The 21,940-nt window shown below is 40.7% G+C and overlaps 1 protein-coding gene across 2 annotated transcripts in view; it reads right to left on the bottom strand.

The window, feature by feature from the left end:
• The window catches only part of LOC109935169 (alpha/beta hydrolase domain-containing protein 17B-like), a 68,449-nt gene that overhangs the window by 29,602 nt on the left and 16,907 nt on the right, over positions 1–21,940 (bottom strand). For both annotated transcript variants that reach the window (XM_048614325.1, XM_020533840.2), the window contains exon 2: positions 3,877–4,071. In XM_048614325.1, the coding sequence (XP_048470282.1) occupies positions 3,877–4,071 (195 nt within the window). The remainder of the gene's footprint in view (positions 1–3,876; positions 4,072–21,940) is intronic.

Here is a 21,940-nt window from a genome sequence, read left to right as displayed (position 1 = left end):
AAGTATTTCTGCTATAACACAGGTTTCATTAACATGAAATGGCTGTAATAAGATTGATGAATAGTGGAAACTGTTTGGATATCGCAAACTTTCTACTGTAAAGTATAGCGATTTTCCTTATAATTCAATTTTCTATAGCGTAAGTTCGCACAAGAACGCAACTATTGTGTTAAGGAGAACTACCGGTATCTATGAAGTGTTAATAGGTCAAACCGATCCATTTTCTCATCTATAATTCAAAAATAGGGAGGGGTGGTGGAAAGAGTTGCATTTATATAGCATCTACAATATTCCAAGGAGCTCCCGAAATTTAACCGAAAGAGCTATGAGGATAAGGGACAAAATACCTGAACAAAGAGGTAGGCTTTAATGAGTGTCTGTAATGAGGAGAGCAGTGTAGAAGGTGGAAGAGGTATATGGAGGGAATTTCAGAACCTCGGGTCCAGGACAATTGTAAACACTGCCACCAATAGTGCAGTCATTAAAGTAGGGGAATGCCAGAACTGGAGTAGCACCTCATGGTGATGCTTATGGGAACTTACAGTTATATGAAGGGGTAAGGCCATGGAGGGATTTGGGAACAAGAACGAGGATTTTAAAATTAAGGTGTTGATGGATTGCGAGCCAAAGTAGATCAGCATGCATAGCCAGGAGGAAGACAAAATTATATAACATTTACAAACTGTGTGTGAATTTTCTTCTCCAAACCAAAAACATCACAAAGGAAACCAAAAAGTGCTCCGCTACGATATCGAATAGAAGATAAAACAAAAGTGTACTGTATTCTGGGGCATTATCGATGGAGTAGCTATTAATCTGAAGGGATTAAACTTTATCTCAACTGAGAATAGAAAGGAATAAATTAAACCAGTAAAAATGACACCAATCACATAACCAAGTCATCATATTATGTAGCACTGGTAACACTGTCTTTTATAGCAGAATAGAAAATTGAATTTGTTTTTGATATCCAATTTCTGGAATGGCCAGATCAGTGGAAAAGTGAGATCTTAGCAGCAAGATCCACAGCAAAGAGGTCATATTTAGGATTGAAAAAGATGCTCAAAGTTGATAAAACAATACTTTCAAATTGGTGGTGTTTAATTTCATCACTAATTGCGGTGATGATATAGTTGGGAAGGTGAAAAGGGAAAGCACAGCACTGCCACGTTCCTTGCTGGCTCTGCAGTTCTGCCTTTTGTTTCTTAAGATTCACTCGGGGGACGTAGGTGTCACTGGCTGACCAGCATTTATTGTCTGTTTCAACTTGATCTGGAGGTGATGGTAGCAGCAACAAGCTGCTTTCTTGAACCACTGCAGTTCACATGCTGCAAGTCGATTCACAATGTCCTTAGGGAGGGAATTCCAAGATTTTGACCCAGGGACATGAAGGAATGACAGTGTATTTCCAAGTCAGGATAGTAAGCAGCTTGGAGTGTTCCCACGTATCTGCTGCCCTTGTCTTTCTAGATGGAAGTGGTCATGGGCTTGGAAGATGCTATCTAAGAATTTTTGGTGAATTTCTGCAATGCATCTTGGAGATAGCACAGATAGTATACACTGCTGCCTCTGAGCATCAGTGGGAGGGAGTGGATGCGATGCTGATCAACTGGGCTGGTTTGTCATGGATAGCGTCAAGCTCGAGTGCTGCTGGAGCTGCAACCTTCCGGGAAAGTGGGCAGTATTCCATCACACTCCCGACTTGTGCCTTGTAGATAATGGACAGGTTTTGGGGAAATCAAATGGTGAGTCACTCACTGCAGTATGCTAGCCTCTGACATGCTCTTGTAGCCACTCTGTTTATGTAGCAGGTCCAGTTGAGTTTCTAGTCAATGGTAACCCCAAAGATGTTGATATTTGGGGATTCAGTGATGGTAACAGCATTGAATGTCAGGGGGTGGTGATCATCTCTAATTGGAGGTAGTCATTGCCTGGCATTTGTATAACACGTATGTTACTTGCTACTTGTCAGCCCAAGCCTGGGTATTTTTCAGATCTCGCTGCATTTGAATATGCATTGCTTCAGCATCAGAGGAGTCATTAACGATGCTGAGCATAGTCCCATGGAACCATGTATGGAAGGGCATTTGGAAATAAATTCTGTATTTTGAACACAATCACCTCAAGGGAACACTTTTTCTGTGCGTTAGGCAGGACAAAATGATCATTTGCAAAGAACGCATTAAATGTTTTAGCAGTATTGGTATATAAAAAACCTCTCCAAATAAGTGCTTTCAATCACTAAAAAAAAAAAGTAGCTTAAATTACCAGATGACAAAATTAAATAATCTGGAAAGAGCATGTCTAAACTCTTGCGTATCATCAGTTCTGGTCAGCTTACGTTATGTTATTTAATATACAGAAAGAAGTGGGTAGAGCTGCCCTTGGACTGCCACCGAGTTTCCCAGTCAAAGTTAACACATTCAAATTGATTTAACTAAAATCCACTTTCACATCATTATGGAATGGCAGGTTAACAATAGTCACCACATCAATGAAATTTGGCTTTTTAAAAAGCCAACACAATTGGCACATTAATAAGAAGTTGCCAGATTCACTTGCCCACTGAAATGTGACAACATCTGAAATGCAGATAAAACCTTCGTATTTTGCTAGAGACACTGGATTCATGGATGGTATACAAAATAATTCATGCAGTTATTGTTATTACAGTAAACTTCAACCCAATTGAACTATAAGATTCGATTATATTGCAACTGAGATAGTGGATGCATTAAGCACTGTAGTTAAAATGCAATCACCGCATTGCACAGCACCATGAATTAATCTCTTTGCTTCCTACTGGGTGCTCACGTTTCAGGTAAAATCCCGATTTTACTTTGTGAGTGATGCTTTCCCTACTAAATTCATAAAAGTTAGTTGCAGCATGAGCCTACAGCTCAAGTGGTAATGGTAAGTAAATTTAACCAGCTTACAATAGGGGAGGAAGGTGGTTGTAAAGTAAAGACAGTATAATGAATTATAAGCAAGTCATTGATTGCAAAGGAATATGTATATCCTGGTGTTAAATATGATTCCATATCTGACATTTGTGATTGATAAACAGAGACTCAGAGATTTCCTCCAAGTATTAGAAATAGGTCCCCACTCCAATCAGAACTCAGCCACCAACATCATTCTTCTTCCAGGTTACTGTCCAAGATAAACCAAATCATTCGCAATCTTTGACCACAAGTTGAAACTCTGATCAAATATCTACACCATATATTGCCTATAGGGGAGGCATTGGCCTAAGCAGTATTATCGCTGCACCGTTAATCCAGAGACCCAGGTAATGTTCTGGGGACCCAGGTTCAAATCCACATTAGATGATGGTATTTGAATTCAATACAAATCTGGAATTAAGTGTTTAATGATGATCATGAATCCACTGTTGATTGTCAAAAACCTGCTGTTCAGGGAAGGAAACTGCCCTGGCCTACAATGACTCCATTGCAATCTGGTTGCCTTAACTGCCCTCTACGCAATTACAGTTGGACAATAAATGCTAGACTAGCCAGCAACACCCTGATCTTGTGAATGAATAAAACGTTTCAGGGCAATGTTACGGAAATTAAGTATGTTCCTCTTCACAGATGACCTACTAAACATTTCCAAAATTTTCTATTTTAATTTCAGGTTTTCCAGCAAGCGCAGTATTTTACTTTTGTATCAGTAAAACATCATCGAGATTACGCATGTTGATTTTTTGAAAAATCAAACGTCACCTGTATTATATCTGCCCACATCCCAACACAATGTAATTATTACTTATCAAAGCAATTGACAAAATGCAAAAGGTACACAAAGATGAGTTTTTTAAAAACTTAAGTAATAAATTTCTTCAATGCACAGCAAAACGTGTACTAAACATACCTGGTCCTTAATGCCTGCCATGCAGCATCAATGTCAGCATACAGGTTCTTCTCAGAAGGTTTTCCATTGCTGACTCCATACCCTGAATAGTCATAGGAGAAGATATTACAGTTGATTCTGGTGCCTAGTCCAATGTAGAAGCTGCTCATCTGTCCCAAATCCACTGCATTCCCATGGGAAAAGAGAAGTGTGAACCTGAGGGCAAAGAATAACACATTTACAGACTGATATCAAAGTCATTTTACCTGTGCTATCATAGAGGCAAGAAATCCAAGGAGAATGTCACTGTAGTGCAACAGACTTCTGGAGAAAATAATAATGATTTCTCCTATTCAAAGGAACCTTACAGTGAAAGAGATTCTATAAAACAGGCTTGAGATGACAAAATTATCCTGTTCATTCATAATATTTTACATTAGGATAGAGTTGTTAACACTCCCCAAACTTTCTTTTTCTCAAGAGGATGCTGCTGGGTACAACTCAAGATTGAGGGGGAAACTATAGGATCACTGATAAAGAATACTATTTAGTGCCTAACTTCAACATCATTGAAGGTAAGAACAGGCTATTGGATAGCTAAGAATTATCAAATTGGTTATTGAGTTATAATTTTCCTATTAACTTGGGAAGATATTGCATCTTGAAAATGTACATATTGGGGAACCACTAAACACGCACAAGAGCAGGGCTGTTGGAGCGAGAGACCTTGTGATGAAACTTTCAGGAACTAGATGAACATGTCTACAATTAGTGTACGTGCAGTCCTGGTGCTGTACTGTGAAGCTTACCTAACCATTAGGCTTAAGATGCATACAATTCAATGATAACTATCCAGTTAACAAGATTCCATTTTGCAGCTACCACATTTAATTACTTATTTATACATGCCTGTAAAGCATTTTTTTAAAAAAATCAACGGCTGTCCTGAGATTGTGATAATGTTACAACTTTGACACAGCATGAAATATTAACCTACTTTTTCCTCTTGACAATATACAAAGTGGTAGAAATTTATAAAGATTGTAAATCCAAAGAATGCAGCATTTTTATTGCAAAACAACACTGACTGCAGAGCATAATCACAAGGTATTTAAAATCAGCATAGTCTCAATCTTCAAGATCAAATGCAGATTACAGGTACTGGTGATATGGTGTCACATCACAGACAATGCATATAACTGTCATTTGTAGGGCCATTACAAATGGCAAAGAGCCCATAATGCAAGATTAAAACTTTTTTTTCCAGTCTTAAGTGGTTTAACGAGGTGCAGTTTTAAAATTTGAATTTTTGTGTCAGTACTATGGAGACCAAAGCACTTAAAATAGATGACTGAATGAGTTACCCAAAATCAAAGCAAATTCATTTTAAAAAATCCTCAGTCGCAAATTTACTTGATTTGGATACAGTTAGAGTTGCAGCTGATCTCTAAAACATGCAAATCAACAGAAAATTAAGTGTTCAAATGAACATGCAGAGATATGCCACGAGGAAACATCTGATGCACCAAAAACTTGCATTTATATAGCCCTTCTGAATTAATTGAAGTTTCTCCAAGGAGCTGCACAGAAGCTTTATCATTTAAAGTCTGGCACCAAGTCATGTAAAAAAGGTATCAACACGGATGGTAAAAGTTTGAGCAAAGACATCAGAAGTGGAGCAATGCTTTAGGGAGCAAATTAGAAAGTAACAAAGGCTGAGGCTTAAAGAGGGCATTCCAGAGCTCAGGGTCAAAGTAGCTAAAGACACAGCCAATACTGCTGGGAGCATTTGAAATTGGGGACGCTCATGGGACCAAATTCAAAGAGCGCAGAGGTCTCAAGGGTGATAGCGCTGGAAGAAGTTAAAGAGATACAGAGATGCGAAGGAATTTGAAACTAAAGGGATAAGAACTTTAAAACTAGGCTGTACCAGATAGGAATCAGTGGATAGGTTATTAAGTACAGTGAATCGGGCTTTGCGTGGCATAAAGTGGACAGAACTCTGGACAAACTCAGGATTGTACAAAGTATAGTGCAAGACCAGGCAGGAGAACTTTGGAATAGTCATATCTAAGGCATGGATGAGGGTTTCAGGTCAACTGATTTGAGGTGGATAACAGCAAAGTTATGGAGATGGATGCGAGCAATCTGTGTGATGGAAAGGACACGGAGTCATGAACAGAGATTATCTAAAGTTTTCCACTTTTAAGAAAGTGGTTAAACCTATCTCCTTGGCCATATTTTGGGTCATCTGACCCAGTATACCTTTCCTTATGTTCACAGAATCAGTGCCAAAAATGTCCTTTGGCCCGTCGAGTCTATACCATCAAAAAAATACACCACTACCCACATTAGTCCCACTTTCCCGTACTAGGCCCACAGCCTTGAATGTTATGGCACTTCAAGCACTCATCCAAGTAAATTTTAAAGGTAGTGGAGGTTTCTCATCTCAACTACCCACCAAGGCAGTGTATTAAAGGGTGGTGGGGGCCTCAGTGAAAAGCTTTTCCTCAAATCCCCTCTAAACTTCCTGCCTTTCATATTAAACCTAAACCCCCTTGTTAATGACCTTTCAACTACTTCATTTTATAATGCTCCTATGAAAGATTCATTGTTAAAAATACATCAATATGAAAATTTGTGGTGGGGTGGCAAAATATGTAAACAGTGGCTTTGGTCTTGGTAATACTAAATTTTCTGAAGGGCTTGACAAGTGAGACAATACAGGTCGTGGGAGGCTGTGGTGAGATAGAACAAAATAAAAGTTGCTGGAAAAGCTCAGCAGGCCTGGCAGCATCTGAAGAAAAAAAACCAGAGTTAACGTTTCAGGTCTGGTGACCCTTCCTCAGAACGGTCACCGGACCTGAAACGTTAACTCTGGTTTTTTTTCTTCACAGATGCTGCCAGGCCTGCTGAGCTTTTCCAGCAACTTCGTTTTTGTTCATGATTCACAGCATCTGCAGTTCTTTCTGTTTTTACGCGATGAGATAGACTTGGCTTTCATCAGTATCTACGAGACACAGCGTTGATTTTTAAATAACGTCACCAGAAGAAAAGGACATAAATGAGAAATATCAGACAGAGGCATCTAAAGGGATAGATCTTTGGCAACAGTGTCAAAACAGGAAGAGAAACCGTTGCAGGTGATAATTTGACTATAACTGGATTGATGCTCGTTTAATGCAGAATATAGGAGGGATGTCAGAAACAGCACAAAGCATATCTTAAATTAAGGCAACAACTGGTGAAACTATATCTCAGGACCACATACATGCCAAACAGTGAAAGGAACACAAAGTAGGCCATTTGCTTCATCCAGCCCTTGCTGCTTTTCAAATACTAATGGATGATTGTCTATCTCAACGCTGTACTCTTGTTCTTTCCCCATACCCCTTGACAGCTTTAGTTTCTGGAAATCTATTTCATCCTTAAACAGTTTCAGTAACTTGGTCCCACAAAGTAGTGGCAGAGAATTCCATAAGATCACCACCCTCAGTGATAAAATTTTCCTTCTTAGTTCTAAGTGGCCTACCCTACATCCTGAGACCATGACCACTTGTTGTAGAAACTCCAAACTGGGGAAACATCATCCCCTAAACCAGTCTATCCAGCCCTGTCGGAATTGTATACTTTTAAATGAGATTTCTTCACATTCTTCTAAACCCTAGTCAATACAGGCCTAGTCAACACAAGACACAATCCTGTCATCCCAGCGATGAGTACGCAGCACGTAACCGGTAAGGCTAAACAATCCCACAGCCAATAGATCAGATCTAAGCACTGCAGCCTTGCCATTGCCAGTTCTAAGTCCACTACATCAATGCAAAAGATGAAGATGAAGTATTTGCATACATCTTCAGCTGGAAATGTTCCATCTAATGATTCATCTTGGCCTCTGCTTGATGTCTCCATCAACACAGATGGCAGTCTTAAGCCAATTTAATTCACTCTGCATGATAACAAAAATAGCTGAAAGCACTGGATATTACAAAATGTTATGGACCATGATAACATTCTGGCAATAGTAATGAAGACTTCACTCCAAAGCTAGCTGCGCCATCAGCCAAGTTGTTCCAGCACAACTGCAACACTGGCATCTACCTAACAATGTAGAAGTGGGCTGACATCTTGTCCCCAAAAAGCAGTGTATATCCAATCTGTCTAAATGCCACCCTAGGAAGCAATGTTTTATCAAAGCGATGGATGGCATCAGTGTTATCTAGCACTATTGTTCAAAAATACCCTGCTGTACAGTTTTGCCAGGCCCATGCAGTTTGTGGCTGCACTAAAGTATTGGTCCAAACATTGACAAAAGAACAACCATCAGAGGTGAGGAGAGACAGAGAGGCTGCTCTTGACATCAACATTTAACGATACATCAAGGAGTCCTGGCAAAACTTGAGCCACTGGGAATTAGGGAAAATCTCTGCTAGTAAGAGACCTAACTAGCATAAAGGAAGATGGCCGCGCTTATCGGAGACCAATCATGTCAGTCACAGGGTCTCACTGCAGGAGTTCTAGGCCCAGCTTTCTTCACTTGAGTCAATGACCTTGCCTCCAATAACAAGGTCAGAAGTGGGGATGTTCACTGACAATTTCACAATGTTCAGCATTAGTTGCAACTCCTCAAAGTGATGAAACCTGTGTCTAAATGCAGTAATATCCAGGTTTGGGCTGTCAAGTGAAATGTAACATTTGCGCCACATAAATGCTGTACTACAACTATTTTAAACAGAGAATCTAACCATTTCTCTTTTACATTCAAAAAACATCACTATTGTTGAACCACCCACTATCAATAACACCTCAACACTACGCTGGAGTTCATCAATTATTTAAAATTGAACTGGACAAGCTATATAAATACTCTGGCTTTAATGCACATTAGAACCTAGAAATACTGCAGCAAATAATTCACCTCCTGTTACCCCAGTGTCCATCCACCAACTATAAAGGCACAAATCAAGAGTGGAATACTGTCTTCTTGCCTGGATGAATGTAGCTTCAACAACACTTGAAGTTTGACACCACCCGGGAAAAAGCTTGTTTGGCAACATAACCACCACCTTCAACAGACACCACCTTCATCACCAGTGCACAGTGATAGTATACCATTTAAAATAACTGAAGCAACTCGCCAAGAGTTCTTCAATATCACCTCCAAAACCCACAACCTTTACCTCTGAGAAAGAGGAAGGCAGAAGATACTCCTCCAAGCCACTCCTTGGAACTATAATTGTCATTAGTCCACTGTCACTGGGTCAAAGTTCTGGAAATCCTTTCCTTACAGCACAGTGGATGTACCTATGCCCCAAGGACTGCAGTAGCTCATGGAGACTGCTGACCACCACCTTCAAGGGCGTTTAAGGATAGGAAATAAATACTGGTCTAGTCACAGACATCAACATCCCTCAAATTAACAAAAAACAAACGTAGGCATTTCACTGCTGTGGCAGAAGCAGAATCTTACTGAATATGTTCAAACAGCTTGAGGAAAGAATGACAAAGATTTGAGAGGATACAAAACATTTAAAAACTGGAGATGAACGGAAGGTTGGAGATAGGCAGGAGCTTCCTAGCATAGAAGGGTGAAACACTTTTTTCTTGGACAGACATGTGGTGATGGCAGATTTCGAAATGGTGAGGTTCAGTGTCCAAGAGGGATCAGTTAGAAATATCAGTTAACATGAGGGAATGGACTTTTTGGATTCTGTTCTACAGCACCCTGGTGATATGGAATGCATTTGTACTTTAGCACTTGAAAACTCAGCTTAGATGCATTTGTTCATTTTTCACTCAGTAAAGTCAATCGGCTAGAAGGAAGGAGACAGAGGGTGGTGGAGGAGGGTTGCTTTTCAGACTGGATTAGTGCTGGATCCACTGCTTTTTGTCATTTATATAAGTGCCCTGGATGTGAATATTGGAGGTATAGTTAATTAATTTGCAAATGACACCAAAATTGATGGTGTAATGGACACCTCAGAATACAATGGGACCTTAATCAGATGAACTGGTGGGCTGAGGACTGGCAGATGGAGTTTAATCTAGGTAAATGAGAGGTGCTGCATTTTGGTAGGGCAAATCAGGGCAGGACTTATTCAATTAATAGTAGGGTCCTGCAAAGTGTTGCCAAACAAACAGACCTTGGAGTGCGGGTTCATAGTTCCTTGAAAGTGGAGTCACAGGTTGACAGGGTAGTGAAGGTGGTGTTTGGTATGCTCGCCTTTATTGGTCAGTGCATTGAGTATAGGAGTTGGGAGGTCATGCTGCAGCTGTACAGGACATTGGTGTGGCCACTTTTGGAATACTGCATTCAATTCTGGTCTCCCTGCTGTAGGAAGGATGTTGTGAATCTAGAAAGGGCTCAAATATTTACAAGAATATTGCCAGTGTTGGAGGGTTTGAGCTATAGGGAGAGGCTGAATAGGCTGGAGCTATTTTCCCTGGAGTGGCAGAGGCTGCGGGGTGATGTTATAGAGGTTTATACAATCATGAGGGGCATGGATAGGGTGAATAGTCAAGGTCTTTTCTCCAAGCTAGGGGAGTCCGAAACTAGAGGGCATAGGTTTAAGATGAGAGAGGAAAGATTTAGAAGGGACCGACGGGGCAACATTTTCACACAGAGGGTGTGCACGTATGGAATGAACAGCGAGAGGAATTGGAGAAGGCTGATACAATTACAACATTTAAAAAGGCATCTGGATGGGTATATGAAATGGAAGGGTTGAGGGGGAAATGGGTCAAATGCTGGCAAATGGGACTAGATTAATTTAGGCTATCCGGTCGGCATGGACGAGTCAGACCGAAGAGTCCGTTGTTGTGTTGTACATCTGACTCTATGCATGATGCTGATCTCAGCATGGCACATTTCTTAATCTTGATTAACTCTACTCAAACATTTTATCAAACATAATTTAGGATTAGAGTGCCAAATGACAATCCTAAACACAATGTATACTTGATTTTTTTTAAATCATACAATAAACGTGATTAAATTCATTGAGTTGACAAAGGCACAAAACTCAAAAATGCAGTATTATTCAGAGGGGAAAACGGAATAATGCAATATGGGTTCAAATAGTAGTATTTGTTGCAAATATCAGTGCACAAGAAGGTACTTCCAATGTTAGGCTTGTGTACAACATTTCCAGCCCAAACTCAAATCTAGATTACAAAAAAAATACTAATTTCCCAGACACTCCTACAAGCAACCAGACAGAAAAGCCATCAGGGCGTTTTCTTCTCTTAATGCACAAAGCCCTCCTGCTACATTCATGTTCTAACAGGTAAACATGACTAACTAGAGCAGTTTGAGCGCCCATACTATGGGTACTGCTACCGCCATTATTAACCTACTTCCAAGATTGCTCATTTGTCTGGCAATCAGTGGCAAGAATTGAGGACAGATCAGCTGAAAGGAGGTCACATGGTGAAACTGCCTGGCATTTCGTTTGAAATGACCAACCTACTGCACACAATAGTAAAATCATACCGACAAAATGAAAAATAAAATGCAATGATAATAGATTTGTATTGTCTTAGATTACCATTTGTGGGTTCTCAACAGCTTATTTCAACACAAAATTCAAGGAACAAGTGGACTTACACAGCCAAAAGTCCAGCCAACTTGTTTTTTATTCTTGTGCATAGCTGTATAGAGAGTAATCATTCATAAACAGCATAATACAGTGAAGCTTCTACTGTACATAATTTGGCTCATCTATTACAGGGGCCATAAATTATTTTATTTGCAAATGTTTATTAATAAAATAAACACATTTTAAGAGCTCCAATTAGATAAAGGCATTCAGAATACCCGTTAGCATTAGTTCTCAATCAATAGTCCAGACAGTAGAGAGAGGGGTCTGCTATATTGGACTCAATTATTTTATTTCCAAAATTATCATTTAGCATAGCCTTGCTAAGTAACATTGCAGTACACTCAAACTTAATAACACTCGCCCACACAAATCCAGCAAGTGTGAAAAATTGCAGTTTTTAAAATTCTAACTGTAGGGGTCTCCAACACAAACGAGAGCTTTAACAATTTTTAGTGAGTCAGCTTCCTGTACAGGCACAAAAGTAAACATTTGCCAAACTCACGCACAAACCTGTTTGCAACCACAACACTGTTCTTAGATAAAAAATTATTTTACGAGTCTTTTTTGTGATAGTAGTATGAATGCATCTTCAAAAAAAAATGCAAAAGATGCAAGGCGGAGGCAAGAGAAACACAGAATAGCAAAGTCAGTCAATTAGATTAAGCTAACTTTTGACATCACAGATTAAAATTGTACTTTCACACTAGACATGTGAACTTGTTTACAATCAATTTCAGTTTTCAGGCAGAGAGTGAGAGAGAGAGGGAAAGACAGAGACAGTAATCTATGACAGTTGGTGTGCATACTGAATAGCTTAGCTGCTTTCAAACAGATCACTTGGCAGCAATGGGACTTCAAGATCACAATCAATTAGCATCTCAAGATTGAGGTAATTTCTGACATACTTAATTTATATATAAAGGCAATTAAAAATACCACGGGGAAAAGGTCTTGCTTCAAAACCAATGTGGAGTTATCTTGTGGACTGTTTCACTTTCTACAATATAAAAAAAAAAATCACAAAACAACATGATTTAAAGAAACCGCTGAGCAACTTTTCATTTTTAAATTCACAATAATTGTTCTACCTAAAATTTAGTTTGAAATATATATTAGGAAGCAATAATGTAATCCTAGCACTATTCGTCAGGAGCATCATTCTTTGCTGGTGCAGGCACCTATCCTGAGAAGCGACCTAATGCTATATTCCAAGATCAAGCTCCTTTACTTAGCTTTGCAGTGGTCACTAAATAATGTATAACTCCTAAACAAATTGATTACAAATGCTGCCAGCAATTCATAAAGGAATGCTGGATGCTTTAAAAGCTGTACTAACACTGAAGGACAGAAGTTGGTGCAGCAGGATCACAATGACAAATGACACCCTTCCTGGTACAGCTTCAAAAGTCTTTCCTTAGGACACATTAGAAAAATTACAATCCTTTCTTAAGGAGAGGACTTTTCCCCCATAATACAGCACAAGCCATCCTGAAAAAGCGAGGTAACCAGTAGACTGCAAGTTGTCTCATCCAACCAGATGCCACAAGTAAATGACAACAGTACATGTGCTCACACATTGTGTGGTTACATTCCAAATTAAGCAACTTGTCAGAGACAGACTTAACTTAAATAAACTCTCCTCGTAACTTGATATCTAAAGACCTACGTCATAATACCTCCAAAGCGAACATATCCTTCCTAAGGCGTGGTGACAAATTTGCTTTCAGCGCTCCAGGTGGGGTCTAATCAGGGTTTTACCTAACTGCAGCGTTACTTCTGCATCCTTGTACTCCAGTCATTTAGGTATAAAAGTCAGTATTCCATTAACTTTCTTGATTATTTTCTGCACAGTTAGTGATGTTTTAAAGATCTATGCACTTGAACTCCCAAGTATCTTTGGACAGTCACTGTATTTCATTTCATACCATCTGGAAAATACCCTTATCTATCCTTTTTTGGACCAAAATGGATAACTTCACACTTGCTTACATTGAACTCCAGCTGCCACATTTTTGCCCAGTTACCATAAAATTACAAAAGGATATTGACAGATGATCATCCACACTGTCAACAATGTGCCTAACTTTGAGTAATGAAAGTTGGATACATGACTGTGTCATTATTCAAGTGATCAGTAAAGAAGGTGAATAATTACCCTAACATAGATCCTTGCGGTACTCCATCGGTCATATCCTGCCAACTTGAGTATCAACCCATTATCTCTATTTTCTATCGCCTGCCACTCAACCAATTTCCCAGCCGTGTCAGTAATGTGCCCTCAATCCCGCGGGCTTCTACTTTAAATCTCTTGTGGGACTTTATTAAATGCCTTCGGATAGATAGAAACAGCATCCACAGACATTCCCCTACCTTAGTCACCTTTTCAAAAATTCATTGAAGTTTGTCAGGCATGACCTACTGTGATGAATCCATGTTAGCCGTTCCTGATTAACTGAAGGGATGGAGTTCACTTACTCCATCCTTGATTATGGACTCTCACGACTTCCTTACCACAGATGTTAGGCTAACTGGCTGAAATTCCCTGGTTTTCCCCTTCAGCGTTTTTTAAAAGCAGAGCTACATGTTAAATTTTCTAATCTAAATGCACTGAACTTTGTATCTAGGAAACTCAAAAGATTATAGTTAAGGCATCTACGATATGCTCCCCTACTTCCTTTAACAGTCTAGGATGGAAAACTTCAGACCCAGGAGACATGTTACTCGTTAATTCCATTAATTTCCTCATGTTTTACTTATGTTAATTTTATTCAGTACCTAGTCCTGATCTATTATTCATTTTCTTCAAGACTTCTGGCAACCTATCCTCCTTTTCTATTTTAAATACTGAAGTGAAGTAATTATTCAACATGTCTGCCATTTCCCCACAGTCACTGACAATATCCCCACTTTCAGTCTTTCATGAGCCAACATTTCTCCTAATCGCCCGCTTTCTCTTTATGTAACAAAATTCCTTCTTATTGATCTTGATGTCCCTGGCAACTTTCCTTTCATAATTCTTTTTAGTAGCTCTTCAAAGCTGCTTTGTGGCTCTTTGTATCTTTTCAATTCAGCAGGATCTATGCTGTTTTTTTGAATTATTGTAAGGCCTTGCTTTTAGTTTTATGCTGCCACTTATCCGTTTAGTGGTCTGTGGCTGCTGTTTTTCCACATACCCAATTTTAATCACTCTACAACTGGCAGACACATCCTGAGGTGCCCAGGCTCCAAGCTCTGGAATTCACTTCCTATACCTTTCTGCCTCATTTCCTTCTTTTAAACATTCCTAAGAGTCTAATCCTTCAACTAAGCTTCTGATCACCTGTTCTAATATCGTTTGTAAAATGTGACTCAATAACCTCCTATAATGTGCCTTGGGACGTTTTTTATTAAGGGCACTCCACAAATGCAAGCTTTTGTTATTGTATTGATATCATGAAGGGGTAGGCGATGGCCTAGTGGTATTATCACTAGACGATTAGTCCAGAAACCCAACTGATGTTCTGGGGACCCGAGTTCAAATCCGACCACGGCAGGTGGTGGAATTTGAATTTTAAAAAAATTCAAAAAAATCTGCTGATCACCATGAAATTGTCGGAAAAACCCATCTGGTTTGCTAATGTCCTTCGAGAGGGGAAATCTGCCATCCTCACCTGGTCTGACCTACGTGACTCTGGACCCACGGCAATGTGGTTGACTCTCAACTGCCATCAAATGGCCTAGCAAGACACTCAGTTGTACCAATCACTACAAAGACTCAAAGAAATGAAACTGGACAGACTACCTGACCTAGGCACCAGAAAAGACAATGGCAGGAACAGCCCTGTCAACCATGCAAAGTCCTCCTCACTACCGTCTGGGGGTTAGTGCCAAAATTGGGAGAGCTGTCTCACAGACTAGTTAAGCAACAGTCATACTCAGAGAATCATACCTTACAGACAATGTCCCAGACACCACCACCACCATCCCAGGATATGTCCTGTCTCACCGGCTGGACAGACTCAGCCGAGGTGGCCACACAGTGGTATACAGTCAGGAAGGTGTTGCTCTAAGAGGCCACAACATTGACTCCGGATCCCATGAAGTCTCACGACTTCAGGTTAAAAAGGAGCAAAGAAATCTCCTGCTGATCGCCACATACTGTCCTCCCTCAGCTGATGAATCAGTACTCCTCAATGAAGGAAGCACTGAGGATGGCAAGGGCACAAAATATACTCTGGATGAGGGATTTCAATGCCCACCACTAACAGTGGCTCGGGTCCTAAAGGACATAGCTGCTAGACTGGGTCTGCGGCAGGTGGCGAGGGAACCAACAAGAGGGAAAAACATATTTGACCTCATCCTCAATCTGCAATATGACAGTATCAGTAAGAGCGACCAGTGCACAGTCCTTGTGGCGATGATGAGCCGCTTTCACATTGAGAACAACTTCCGTCGTGTTGTGTGGCACTATCACTGTGCTAAATGGGACAGACTTTGCACAGACCTAACAACTCAAGTCTTGGCATCCATGAGGCGTTCTGGACCATCAACAGCAGCAGAATTGTACTCCTGCACAATCTGTAACCTCATGGCCCGGCGTAGTCCCCACTCAACCATTACCATCAAGCCAGGGAATCAACCCTGGTTCAATGGAGAGTGCAGGAGGGCATGCCAGGAGTAGCACCAGGCATACCTGAAGATGAGGTATCAACTTGGTGAAGCCAAACAGGGCTGCTTGTACGCCAAACAGTGAAAGCAGCAAGTGATAGACAGAGCTAAACGATCCCACAACAAACAGATCAGATCTAAACTCTGCTGTCCTGCCACATCCAGTCATGAATGGTGGTGGACAATTAAACAACTCACTGGAGGAGGCTCCTCAAATATCCCCACCCTCAATGATGGAAGAGTCCAGCACGTCACTGCAAAAGACAAGGCTGAAGCATGCGCAGCAATCTTCATCCAGAAGTGCCGAGTGGATGATCCGTCTCAGCCTCCTCCAGAGGTCCCAGCATTACAGATACCAGTCTTCAGCCAATTCGATTCACTCCACGTGGTATCAAGAAACGGTTGGAGACACTGGATACTGCAAAGGCTACGGACCCTGACAACATTTTGGCAATAGTACTGAAGACTTGTGCTCCAGAACTTGCCATTCCCCTAGCCAAGCTGTTCCAGTACAGTTACAACACTGGTATTTCCCTGACAATGTGGAAAATTGCCCAAGTATGCCCTGTACACAAAAAGCAGGACAGATCCAACCTGGCCAATTACCGGCCCGTTTGTCTACTCTCGATCATCAGTAAAGTGATGGAAGGTGACATCAACAGTGCTATCAAGCAGCACTTGCTCAGAAATAACCTGCTCAGTAACGCCCAGTTTGGGTTTCGCCAGGGCCATTCAGCTCCTGATCTCATTACAGCCTTGGTGAGGTGAGAGTGACAGCCCTTGATAGCAAGGCTGCATTCAACTGATTGTGGCATCAAGGAGCCCTAGCAAAACTGGAATCAATGGGAATCAGGGGGCAAACTCTCCAGTGGTTGGAGTCATACCTGATACAAAGGAAGATGGTCGTGGCTGTCGGCAGTCATTCATCTCAGCTCCAGGATATCTCTGCTGGAGTTCCTCAGGATAATGTCGTAGGCCCAGTCATCTTCAGCTGCTTCATCAATGACCTTCCCTCCATCGTAAGGTCAGAGGTGGGGATGTTCGCCAACGATTGCATAACGTTCAGCACCATTCGTGACTCCTCAGATACTGAAGCAGTCCATGATCACATGCAACAAGATCTGGACAATATCCAGGCTTGGGCTGACAAGTGGCAAGTGACATTTGTGCCACACAAATGCCAGGCTACGACCATCACCAACAACAGACAATCAAGCCACCACCCCTTGACATTCAATGGTGTCACTAAATCCCCCACTATCAACATCCTGGGCATTACCACTGACCAGAAACTCAAGTGGACTCACCACATTAACACAGTGGCTACAAGAGCAGGGCAGAAGCTAGGAATACTGAGGCGAGTAACTCACCTAACTCCTCAAAGCCTGTCCGCCATCTAAAGGCGCAAGTCAGGAGCATGATGAAATACCGCCCACTTGCCTGGATGAGTGCAGTCCCAACAACACTCAAAAAGCTTGACACCATCCAGGACAAAGCAACCCGCTTAACTGGCACTACATCCACAAGCATTCACTCCCTCCACCACTGATGCTCAGGAGCAGCAGTGTGTACTATCTACAAGATGCACTGCAGAAATTCACCAAAGATCCTCAGGCAGCACCTTCCAAACCCACAACCACTTCCATCTAGAAGGACAAGGGCATCAGATATATAGGAACATCACCACCTCCAAGTTCCCCTCTAAGTCACTTACTATCCTGACTTGGAAATATATCACTGTTCCTTCACTGTCGCTGGGTCAAAATCCTGGAATTCCCTCCTTAATAGCATTGTGGGTCAACCCACAGCAGGACTGCAATGGTTAAAGAAGACAGCTCACCACCTTCTCAAGGGCAACTAGGGATGGGCAAGAAATGCTCGCCAGCCAGCAACGCCCACACCCCACAAATGAACAGAAAAAGATGTCAATACTCTTCTTCTGTGACCCCTAAAATGCAGAAAGCAAAAGCTAACAACTGGTGTCAAAAACACAAGGTACACGGATTTTAATAGACTCACTTAATTCGGGCCAATTGCTTGAGCCTTTTACCACTGGTTTGCCAAGCACTCTTTCTCCACTTGTTCCAATGACAGTGATCCTTTACAAACTGTGCGCAGGTTTTGCAAACTGTGTCAGGTTTATATCACCTTGGATGGGCAGGTTGGTCCCCAATACGATACCTCTGCTTCACCACGAGCCACATAGGAAAGATTGGCTATAGGAGACCAATATGTCCCTCATGATTTCATAAACTTCTAAGGTTACCCCTCGGCCTCCAATGCTCTATGGGGAAAATCGCCCAGCCTATTCAACCTCTCCCTGTAGCTCAAACCCTCCAACCCTGGCACCATCCTTGTAGATCTTTTCTGAACCCCTTCCAGTTTAACAACATCTTTCCTGTAGCAGAGAGGCCAGTATTGAAAACAGTATTCTGAAAGAGGCCTTACCAATGTCTAGTGCAGCCATAACATGAAGTCCAAACTCCTTTACTCAGTGCACTGACCAACGAAGGCAAGAGTGCCAAACACCTTCTTCACCACCTTGTCCACCTGCAACTCACGTTTCTCTTTGTTCGGCAACACTCCGCAGGGTCATACCATTAACAGTTTAAGTCCTGTCCTGGTTTACCTTACCAAAATGCTAATCAAAGGTGCCATCAGCCCTCTCAAGCGGAACGTACCACACAGAAGAGGAGCAAATTGAGTTCCCCAGGTCTCCTGGTCAATGTTTATTCCTCAACCAACATATAGGCCCGAAACGTCAGCCTTTCTGCTCCTATGATGCTGCTTGGCCTGCTGTGTTCATCCAGCTCTGCACCCCATAATTAAAACTCACTTGGCCATTTAATTCCTATTCACAGAGACTTGCTGTGCCTAAATTTTCCATATTGTAATAATGACTTCATTTCAAAACTATTTAATTAGTTGTAAAGTGCTTCTGTATGTCCTGAAAGATGCCATTACTTTAAAAGGGCTGACCCTGCTCCAAAATCCCCAAATGATTCGCTTTTACAATTTATTACAAATAGTTATTAATCTGTGTAACAAAAATATCATTGCATCAAATTTTCACAAATTGTTTAAATAATTCATTTTGCCTTCACAGATTGAGTGTTTTTACATTGAGGAGACAGTACAAGCTATTACCAGATGGAAGGACAGATGGGCATGCCTACTGCAAGGTTAAACAGCTGCAGCCTCTGCACCTGATACAACTAGACTTAGTTTGCCTTCATAATAATTTGAAGAATGACACATAAGCAGATACTTACCCTATTCCTCTCAACGTCAATAAAGTTTTGTTTCAGAACTTAATGATTGTATTTTCATATTCAAGATCGCTACAAAATAGTTAAGACTCTTCAGAATGCAATGAATATTCTGCAACATATCTGCTGAGCCAGTTGTCAAATCTTTATGTAAAGCTGATTTATCCTACAACCAGCTTGAGGAAAATATTGATTTTAAATGATTCACTACAATTCCTTTCATTCTGAAGCACATTTAAAATAGGAATGAAGTCAGGCTGTAGGAGTGTGTCAGCTAACTACATCCTGAACATATCTACATCACCAAAGCACATTGAATGAGCTTGTTTTGGTAGATTTTGTGCTTAATAATGCCATTTTGTATCTACATCAAATTGACAGCAGATAAATTGCCATGATGCTTGAAAAATTTTTGAATTCTTATTATCAAGTAATTCAACTAAATAGGTTTACATATCACCAATTCTCCGGGTGATAACTGCAATATACAAACTACTGAAAACTGGATATTATAGTTTAATCTGGAATGACTGTTTCTTATTCATGTCTTCACTGAAGCACAGTTATTAGTTACCAATTAAATTGTAAATCTGGCATTGGTAACACTGTTGGCATCCTGATATTTATTTAGTTGTCCCATGATAAACAACCTAGATACAGTCAACCTTACTTATTATTCTTGCAAGAATGCTACCAATTAACCCACTTATGTTTAATTAGATCAGAAATCTATTAATCTGCCTCATTCCCATCATGCTGGATTTACCAGATAGGCAGCCTACTAAAATACACAGCTCCCACTAAATGGAATTTACAACTTAATTCCAAGCCTACACTTGTTCCAATTCTAAAAGATGATCGGTACAAGCCTATAAAGTGGAAACTGCATTGCAGGTACTAGGCAGTTACGCAGAATATGCATTCCATCATAGGTTAGAATCAAATTGCAACATCAACCATATACAGGCTTCACAGACATCCTTCACTTTTGTTAATAGGGATCCTTATCCTCCAGGATAGGGACCAAAACTACCTCTCAAGGTGGCTCTGCAACCTGCCTCTAGGGGTGTTGTGTCTCCGTGTACAAGACATATTTCTCAGATTTAAATGTCTCCAGACAGTGCTCATTCAGAAGGGTTTAGTAGACTGGACTGATGGTGTGGATTAGATTGGTGCCAGCTGCATGGGTTTGTTCCCTATTCCAGCTGGGGTGAATTCAGGACTGTCATACTTCATCAGTTGAGTCATATTACTGCGGTAGTGGCAAATAGGTCAGTCAGAGAACTCGGAACAGTCAAAGACTTGCTCAAACTGGCGAGTTTTGAAGAGTCTTAGAAATAAGAGATGGAGTATCTAAGCTTTATTTCATACTCATGTGATGCAGAATACTGAGTCGCATCGATTTTCATTGGAGCAGCATTTCAATGTGCGATATTCACATATGCTAGGAAAAATAAAAATCACAGTACTGTACTAGGAACACAAAACACTCAGTTCATTTTGGAGTGTTTTAAACAGAGCCTGCTGACATGTACGTTTTCTGTGATTCCAGAATTCGCAAGGGCCTTGCTTTTTCACTCTAAAAAGGACAGATAATCTGCGTGCTAAGCTTTATTGTACGAGTACAGTACCTGCTGGAGAAGAATGCTTTAAATTGGATAAAGCTGGTTTTACTGCCAGAGCCAATGCTGCAGTTAAAAATTATTCAATTATGACATTTTTGCTAGAAACTGGCACCCAAAAATAAGTTTGCTTTGTACGAATCAACTATTTTTGATTTGTTTTAATTTTAAACTATGTTCCTCTCCTCTATCAAGCCATTTCATCCACAAGAAGGATGGACAGTCCAGGCAGTTACCAATCTGTGCCACTAACACTCATGATTAAGCAGGAAACACTAATTAATTGCCTGAAATGACCAACAATCTATTGTGATCTGAAGGGTCAGAGACAACTGGTGAAGGACTGAGGGAATAAGATTATCTGACAGGAACTGTCAATTCAAAAGTCATTACATTTCCACTAACATAAGCAATGAAACAATCCTCTGCATCCAATCAGCCAGCAATTTAAACTAGACAAATATACTAAATTCAAGATTGAATTCAAGAAATTCAATTTGTTATCCTGATTTGAAAACTCACTGAATATTGTAAAGACTTCCCTTTTCAGATAGTGGACTAAAAATAGAAGATACTGCTTTAAACCAAAAAGAAACTGCAAAATGTTTGCAATTTTAAAAATAAGTTACTGGAACCCATTGTGTATTGTAGCTACAATGTTGCTATGTTATTCAAGTGGTGAGGGAAAATTCTAGACAAAAATAGACATCAATTTTGCCCCAAGGTGATCTCTTGAAAGAAAAGTTTTCACAATCAGTTGCTGTGCACTCAGGAAGACTCAACATAGTAACAACCACTTGATTGGTTCCTGGGCAGGTGGCTACAGCCTTTGGCGTGGACACCTTGCAAATCTGCAGAAAGCATCCAGCTCCCTCACTCTGCATGGAGAAGTAAAATAAAAGCCCTAGTACCTAACTATTCTCCCTCCTTTCTCTAGGTTATCATC

The sequence above is a fragment of the Rhincodon typus genome, chromosome 29 (genome assembly GCF_021869965.1).
Source record: "Rhincodon typus isolate 14 chromosome 29, sRhiTyp1.1, whole genome shotgun sequence".
In the NCBI taxonomy this organism is placed as follows: domain Eukaryota; kingdom Metazoa; phylum Chordata; class Chondrichthyes; order Orectolobiformes; family Rhincodontidae; genus Rhincodon; species Rhincodon typus.
The sequence above is the reverse complement of the archived record's forward strand: the minus strand, read 5'-3'. Positions and strand labels throughout refer to the sequence as shown.